The sequence below is a fragment of the Aptenodytes forsteri genome, unplaced genomic scaffold (assembly GCF_000699145.1).
Source record: "Aptenodytes forsteri isolate BGI_AS27 unplaced genomic scaffold, ASM69914v1 Scaffold72, whole genome shotgun sequence".
In the NCBI taxonomy this organism is placed as follows: domain Eukaryota; kingdom Metazoa; phylum Chordata; class Aves; order Sphenisciformes; family Spheniscidae; genus Aptenodytes; species Aptenodytes forsteri.
Window position 1 is genome coordinate 2,519,781 of NW_008796193.1, and position 8,658 is coordinate 2,528,438.

The 8,658-nt window shown below is 44.4% G+C and overlaps 1 protein-coding gene across 1 annotated transcript in view; it reads right to left on the minus strand.

Moving 5' to 3' along the window:
* Positions 1-701: 701 nt before the first annotated feature.
* Positions 702-8,658, minus strand: part of HMGN5 (high mobility group nucleosome binding domain 5) — a 9,287-nt gene continuing 1,330 nt past the window's right edge. The window contains exons 2-6 of the mRNA XM_009288007.1: positions 8,454-8,483; positions 7,857-7,886; positions 6,871-6,921; positions 2,696-2,839; positions 702-1,390 (exon numbers count right to left, since the gene is read on the minus strand). Coding sequence (XP_009286282.1) covers positions 1,343-1,390; positions 2,696-2,839; positions 6,871-6,921; positions 7,857-7,886; positions 8,454-8,483 — 303 coding nt within the window. The 3' untranslated portion in view covers positions 702-1,342. The remainder of the gene's footprint in view (positions 1,391-2,695; positions 2,840-6,870; positions 6,922-7,856; positions 7,887-8,453; positions 8,484-8,658) is intronic.

Here is an 8,658-nt window from a genome sequence, read left to right on the forward strand (position 1 = left end):
AGGTGTCATTTCCCAGAATAACGCAGCCTGCATTAACGGAAAGCACTCCTGTACACATACATGTTAGCATGCTAGGAGAAGCTAAGCGAGCCCAAGAAAACATTTCGTGAGTAATACATGTTTAAAGAAGAAAACTGTAAACACCAGTTACGGAAGTATGCATTTTAACCAGGACTACGAACATTCCTGCATCAACAGAAAACTATTTTATACTATTAAGGGTTCGATGTAAACGTGGTAGTCTCTAAGCTTCTGCAATATTTCTAAGAGGAAAGAACCCCCCTCTAAACCATAATCAGCTAATAGGCACATAAAAGAAAAGCAGACGATACCCTTCAGAATTTGTAACAGCTATAACGCTTAAGGCGTGTGGGACGCCACCAAGTATCCCACCGTCGCCTGAGTCAGGAACAAGAGTTTGCGAGGTCAGCCTCCACCTGAAAGCGCCGGCTGCAGTTCCCAGCGGGCGTAAGCCAGCACTGAAATCACCCGTCCCCATGTCGGCTGCCGAGAGGCTGGCCCACAAAGTCATTCCTGTTTACACAACCGAAGGCGGCAGGGGCCCAAGCCCGAATCACGCTGTGGCCCAAAGCCTTCTAGCTTCGGATCTCCCAGCCTGGAGCTCTGTACTACTGCAACTCTTCTGGAATTTGGTAGCTCTCCGGCAGCACGTTTGCAGCACAAGCAACAAACCACAATCAGCTTTTGAGGAGTCTTTTTTATTAAGATAAATCCAGCAAAATTCCTAACAGTGGGTACATACAACCAACCTGCCCTTTTAAAAGAAATGTTTGTATTTCATTTAAAAACATGATTACGCTTTTATTTATTTATTTTTTCAAAACTGACAAAATAAAATTACATTTGGGAAACAACAGATTTCCAGCTCTTAGGTTTTTCATGAAAATAGCTCACCTTCTTTATAAAAGCAACCCACAGAACCACTGGAATGTTTAACACGGTTATTTGTTTTGAGACCTCCCCACTTTAAGAAACCATACAACACATACAAGGGAAAAATTAAAATCTGAAGTCTGTAAGCATGACTTACACAAAAAGGGACACACTGACAGAAGTCAAAAGCTACCACCACTTATTCTTTCCATGTACCATACAAACTATTATCATCACAAAATTTAAAAACAATGATTTTTTTTTGTTTGTTTTCTTTTGTTTGTTAGGGATTTAATTCCCAAGTAACCGAGATGAAGATGTTCCATAATTAAATTCATGCTAAAAAAACCTGCATTTATAAAATAGTTGATAAAAATATTCCTCTCTGTTAACAATACAGCATGGAGGTACGGATACCAAATGATGGAGATATAGGGCAGGGTTAACATTACTCGGACTTGGCTTCCTTATCATCAGATGCTTCAGCAGCTGGTGCCTATAAAAGTGTTTGGGAAGAATAGAAATATTATTCGTAATGCTAATCGGATTCCATTCTAACAAGCATCAAAGAGAGACTAGTTTGTTAGCACAGACACGGACAACATTTTGTGTAGACAGACAAGAATGCTCAGCTACTACAGAAAATATCAACACAACAACATGTCGGCTGATAATTCTAAAAATTAAAACACAGACGAGTATTAATTGACGATCGAGTTAATTTTGGAATGTTAAGTGCCTCCAAAGAGGCAGAAGTTTAGAACGTATTTTAGATTAGGATCAATCATATGCTAGGGAAAGTTCAAGTCCTCATCTCCGTAAGTCACAGGGAAGTGTAAGAACTACACGTAAAACCGCGATACTTGTTTATTGTCCAAACTTTGGGGAAATTGGTTCTCACCTGTTTTCTATAAAAATGTCTGTTATTACTTTTTAAGTCAACGTATCAAAATCGCAAAGCTCCTACCAAAGATCCTTTGACGTACGTTAGCCCCACATTAATTTTTAGCAAAGAAGCTCCTGAATTAGTTTTAAAAATGAAAGAATAAAAGACCCATTAACTGGATAACGATACTCAACACATGAAGAGAGATCACTGTAAATCAAAAGCAACGGAAAACACAGCAGGCTAGCCTGTGCCTACAGGGGCAAAGGAAGGCCGTAGCAAGCGTTGCGCTTCTACTACCAGCAAGAAATCAGCTAGGGAAAGGCCATCAGGAGCTGACTGAAGCTTGTAGCTAGTCCTAGCAAATGGCAGCTCTTAGGTAAGCAGCTGACAGAGTAAGAACCTGTAAGAAAGAGGCTTGCAGATCAAGAGACAAGACCAAGTTTATTTTGCAGATCTCTTGTTGAATTGTTCTGAGACGAAGAATTGTTTTAAAGAATTGTGCAAAACTTAAAACCAGATTTCTGGCACTGTACCAACCCGTGCTGAGCAGAAGAGGCAATCCAGCAGTCCAGAGAGGATATGCAAAGTCAGCTCAGGGTTATCCAACCTTACTGAGCTCTATCGTTGCCCAAATATGCTGCACTGCTCTCGTGCCCACCCTGAGAGGGACACTACGATAGCACAGACCACCTGTGGAAGGGCTCTATCACATAGCAGGAATGAGTTTGAAGGAGAATGCTATTCTTTCAGGCTCTCCCTGGGAGCTGCCCTGTGCAGATACTGCGGCTGGTCTGTCTTTACAGGATGGCAGTGAAACACACCACCTTCTGACAAGGAGGCCCAATCGTTAGCTCCTGCAGATGTATTACCAATACATCTGTGTTATTCCCATGTTTACTGTAGCTAAAGTACCTCATTAGTTTTGGTATCTCCGTTTTCAGAGTGGTTTTCTTCTTTAGCATCCTCTTGTTTAGTTTCATCTTTGCCTTTGGCTCCTTTCTTCCCTTTTGTTGCTGCCTTTTTGTCCTCCTTTTTATCATTTGCTGCCTTTTCTTTCTGTTAAGAAAACAGACCGTGATATGGTAAACGCTAATTTCCACCTTGTACATCTGCATAAGCACATTCGCAACTCTTAAAACTGTCTGCAGAACCTGCTTCTAGACACTGAACTTCCTATTGACAAAGATGAGAGGAAAGTTTCTAAGAAGTGCTTTCCTTCTATTCTGTCCTGAATGGGCTACTGGGAAGTGCGTAATATAAAAGCGGCCATGGCTGGGGTTAAAAGAATTCCTATTTTAAATAGGCGTTCAATTAAATTAGCTAAAAAATGCTGGAGTTGAACTGGGCTGTATTTCTGCCGTGCTGCTGAAAGGCATACCACAGAACAAAAAGAACATGTGCAACTAGTGGAAATACCAGAATACTTCAGATGTGCTATTAGTGCCTATTTAGAAAACTGTAACAAAGCTGTAGTCAAAGGACTTTCCCCCTTCCCTGCCAGAAATATTCCTTACTATAATAAACCATTTGTGTGATAGACAAGTTGGGGGCTCAACAGCATCACTTCAATAACGACGAGAACTTTGCATTTATTATTTAAGCGCGGTTTCTTATACGTGGATCAGGCTAAATCAAAACAAAACTTGATGCTACAACTTCCGTAGTAATAGTTTTCTATATGGCCAAGGCCAGATCCCGACCCCAATACAGTAACTAGCACGACTCTCATTAGTCTCATTTCCGAGGATCTGCCTCTTGCTGCCAGTAAGTAACTGCACTAAGCAAACTAGCTTAGTTCCTCGCTTGATTAACCTAGTTCCGACAAAGGAACCATAAATATCTGCAAAATTACTACTCACGGGTAAGTGAAGGTAAACAGGTAATTACTGAATCTCTCTCTCTCTCTCTACTCAGAAGATGGAGTTGTCTCAGTGACTAGAAGTTACAAAAGGTATACTTTCCTATTTCAGCACCTCGCTTATTAGTGTACAAAACTAATTCACGTTAAAAATGAGCTGCTTGCTAAGGGTAAACTCAGATACAGAGTATAAGGGGCAAAGTCACCTGATTCTTCAATGATACCGATGATTACAAATTCACCAAAATTAACACCAAATCCTATAATAATGCAGAAAGTTTAAGACAGGAGGTTAGTAGCACTCGAATGGGTGAGGGTCTCTTTCCTCTCTAACCTCCCACTCCCCAGTCTGACCCTGCCGAGGGATTTCAGCCCACCTGGGAAACTCTGCTACAATATGGCGTTAGGAGCCCCCTTCTCCTGGGCTGTGCCCACTCCCAGCAAGCCTCTCCTCCTCTCTGGGGACTGACTTATCAGCGATACGTAGCGGCTCTTTCCGAGAGAAGGAAGAGAGTCACCAGAGGAGGAAAGAGAAGAGTTACGCCTCCACCCACTCTTCTTCCCCTCCATTGGCTGAACAGTCCTCCAACTTTCAAGAGAGGCGGAAGAAAGACAAATATCACGGTAATATCAGCACCCAAGTATTCTGGTACTGTTTGGCAGTAAGATTTAGAATTGCAACACTGCTGTGGTACTGGTTTGCTCTCTCTCACTTGAACAGACCTCATCAGACCTTTGAAGCACGCATAAGTAGCCCACTGTGAAGGGTTCCTCCCTCCAGCAGCACCAGTATGCTGCAAACTCACGAGCACAGGCGTGTTAGTCACTTGCTCTTCCAAGGTAAGCCATAAAGGATTTTTAAAGACTTGGGGTTGTTTGAAGAAGGGTCTCTCTTCCCTTACCCCATGAAAAAAAGACAACAAAGTATTAACAGAGCTAAAACTGTAATTCTCTGCAGCCCACTCTGCGCTGGCAAAGCCCCTCTTAAGAAAGCATTTGAGGAGAATCCACAGAAACTGGCTTCTATGGCTGGGCTGACCAGAGAGAAAGTGTCTCGCACCACACAGCTGTGAGTGAGGATCCCGGGATCTCTGCTCTGTTCTGCAAGATCCCTGGCTTCTGGGGACAAGCTAATGGCTATGCTGTAAGGGATCGAGCCCCCGTCCACAACTGAGTGAGTCCAGGAGAAAAAAAAAAACCAAGGAGACAATGTTATTTTTCGATTTCCAAGCTTCTTCCATCCTCTCAGCTAGTTCTGAGCTAATACCATTGTATTAATTTTCCTGAATAATTTCTCTATACAGATGGCAACATCTATTCAGTAATAAGGTCATGCGTTTTAGAAAGCGATAAAACTTTCTTCCCAGCTCTGTGTTTTTCAACATGGCTAAGTTTAAAAGGTGAAATCTATTCTGACACACAAAAAAACATTTGAGGAACCTGAAGGCTGTACAGTTAAGCATTTGGGGGAAACAAGAATTAAGAGATGCCTGCGCAATTCTTATTACATCTCCCTTTGCACAGATATTGATCCAGTATTAGGAGTGCTAGAGAGCCAAAAATGCAGCTCAAGTACTCTGCCTTCAAACCAGCACCTTAGAAGCAAGAGGACCAACGCTTTCCAAGTCCAACGGGGGGGCAATGTGCGGGGCAACGACCCAGGCACCACTCCCAGCAGAATTAAACCGCGTAGATCCCAGAGGGAGACCGCACCATACAGCTCGTGCAGTAAGGGACCAAACTAAGTTTTAACAGTCACTTACAGTCCTTAACTTTTGAATGCTTATTTTCACAACTTTTAAGATTCGGTTAATGCAGCTTTTGCGTACAAACCCTGAAATGTTTCCATAAAAATAAAAAAGCAAACTTGAAAAAAAAATACCAACAACGTGCATCGTATGCAACTGCACTGACCTCCGCATGGGTCATCAGCAGAGGCTGAACCCAGGACTTTTAGATCCCCAAGCCAGCTCTCTGCTACTTGGGCTGGAAGAGCAACCACCAGCGGTAGGCTCTCCTCTTCCCGGGGGACCAGCCGCTTAGGGGGAGATGCAATCCAGAGCGTGCCAGCCGCTCACACCGCAGGAATGCGGGGCGGCAGGGTTCCGAGGTTCCCCTGCCGCTCCGGAATGGGATCTAGAAATCCGGCTGCACGACCAAGACGCGGATGTGAAAAATTTGCTCTGCACGCCACTGAGATTACAGAGCTGAGACGCGGGGTCCCCAAAACGACAAGCGGGGTTCTCCTTCTTGTCCATTTATCGTGACACCCCTGCTGCTCCATATAGCAGGACTCGGAGGCAGAATAGTCTTCATCATCTGGAAGCCTGCTGTGCCGTATGCAATTGCAAGGCCTTTTAAATGTACAGAAAAGAGTTCCTGGTTCCCAGCCCATCATCCCCTTCTGCAACTACGGCATCTCTCGGACCTGTGCTTTGCCCATATGACCATCCAAAACCACAACGGAAAATGTATGATGGGAACAGGTTAAAAAGAACACTAAATTTTTGTTGTTGATTTTTCCCCAGATGCAAAATCCTAATACAATCTGAATATTTACAGATAGATCTAAAAAAAAGCACTGCAAACTGTCACCGCTGGGGAAGTTTGTGACAGGAAGGGGGTACAAAGAAATACCTGACGGATTGCAGAACTGTCCCCTTTTAAATTTCAAACTGTTGCTCCAAAGCACAAAGGAGCTTTAAATGGTTTCTTTTTAACTACACTGTCAGACATGCCAGTGTTTTTGACATTTCCAAAAATATCCAGCCTAAGGAAACGGGTATGTGGAACTTTACCTCCAGTGATTAAAATTTGATAAACTGATAACTAACTGAAAAGAGTGCCTTTGAATGAAAACATAGTAAGAAACTGTAATTAAGAGCATGGTTTTCAATGCCGTCTCTAATTGAGTCTCTGATCTCTATTCAAAGCATCATTTTCCCAACAATGCATTATATGAAACTTCAGAACGGCCTTGCAAGGCAGGCAGTAAAGCCTCACCACAACTGATTTAAAATCTGTTCTGTTTACCACATTCCTTCACCAGGAATTGGATAAAATTATCTTTACACCTTTCGCGTTCTTTTAACTCACATCATTCAATCTTAAATCTTTAAAGAAAATTATGAAAAACCAAAATGGTTAGTTGTGGATGGTTTCCCCCCCCCCTATAAACACCTTGAGAAAGAAAAGTATAACTTCAGTTCAAGAGATCTCCAACACTTACCTTAGGTGCTGCCTTTTTGGGCTTTGGCTCCGGTTTAGGCGGAGCAGGTTTCTGTACAAAACATACATAAGAATCAAGTTAGACGAATGCTATACATGTTTTAGCAATATGTTGGTAACTTTTGAAAACTATTCAAACAAAAAATAGTTTAGAGCTGTCTGCTTCATTCTGTAGTATAAAGGAGTAAGTGCCAGAGACAGACCAGCACCTTTCGTTATCCAAACCCACGTTTCCTCATCTATGTTACAGTGGTTATGGTACAGATGCTGATAGTAGCAGAAAGTGGATCATTACTGCGTCTGGGTGTTACTGTCTGCTGTGAAGGCAAGCGGCTGTCAAAAATGAAAGGCATTAACGCTTGGACATAACTCGATGTACGAATACACATCTTAGCCCTCACTGAAGTTAAGTACTTTCTTTTTTAAATAGCAACCGCTATCCACTTGGCATTTCCAAGACGGCTTAAAAAAAGGGCTGGGTGCACAAAGTGTCTGTAGAAAAGGATGCCAAGAGCCCGTTTAAGGCTGTGACTCTGGGCCGAACCCTACCGCATGACATAGATTTACACCCTCTAGGTCTCAGTTTACCCAACAGGTGGGCCCGCAAAATCAATGAGCCAATTACAAGTATAAGGAGAGAGCAGGTAATTTATAGAGCTTTGAGCAGGTATTTGTATGGAGAAGACCTACAGAGAACAGATGCGTCTTGAAATCAGTATTCCTCGACTCTGGATACCCACGCGTCCAGATTGAACGTTAACTGACACAGATGTTGTACCTCACGTGAAATGTCTAAAAGTAAGCCTGCAATGTGTTGATACTCAAGGACTGGAAACATAGAACAGGAATTTTACTTTTAAATATTGCAGTACTCTAACCACGCCTTTCACAATACCGGTGGAAAAAACCCCAGTTTCTCTATAACTGTCCCCCAGAACTTAGCATCCCACGTGATGTAATATTAAAAGAGTAAAGAAAGATACTTACAGCGGATAGCCTAGCCGACCTTCTCTTTGGCTGCGTAAAGAAAGATGTGTCACTAAAATGTGTCAGAGAGCATATAAAGCAGTGCTTTCTCAGAACTGCAACCCAGAATAACACGGCACATACGCTACGACACGAAGCCCCACACAAATTCTAGGATTTATGAAATTAGGGGCATTTATGGCGATGACTTCCCAAAAGTGCAGCTTTGTTCAATAGTTCTCACTCTATACCGCCGCCCTTTTACGCCACGGAGGTGTTAAGTGCTAAAGTTTCTTTACTTCCAGGGGTTGTGCCATTAAGGCTCGGCCACCGAGACGTTGTCTGTAAAGCTAAAGGCAACACGTTCCCCTTGGAACCGCTGGCCTCTGGCCTCAGCCCGGCGGAGCTGCCGACCGCAGCCGGGACACCCGGCGCCCACCTCAGGCGACAGGCCAAGGGACGGGGCTGGGCAGCCCGAACCCAGGCGCAGGGCCCGAGCCTGCACCCACCCCCAGGGGCGGCGGACCCCGCGTGAGGTGCGGGGGCCTCGTAATTTATGTGGAGCGCCACGCAAGTCCTTGGAGGAGGGGGGACCGGCACCGAAGAAGCAGCTCCTACCTCCTCCTTTGCCTCGCCTTCAGCTGGAGCCTGCAAGGAAAGCGAGAGACTGAGGTGAGAAGGCGGCGCCGTCCCCTGCGCTCGGCTCCCCGACACCGGCCGGAGCCCTGAGGGTTGCCCGAGGGCGGGCGGGGAACCCTCAACGCCACCCGGCGGACCCCCGGCTCCCTCTCCCCCTCCCCCGGCCAGCCCCCACGCCGGCAAC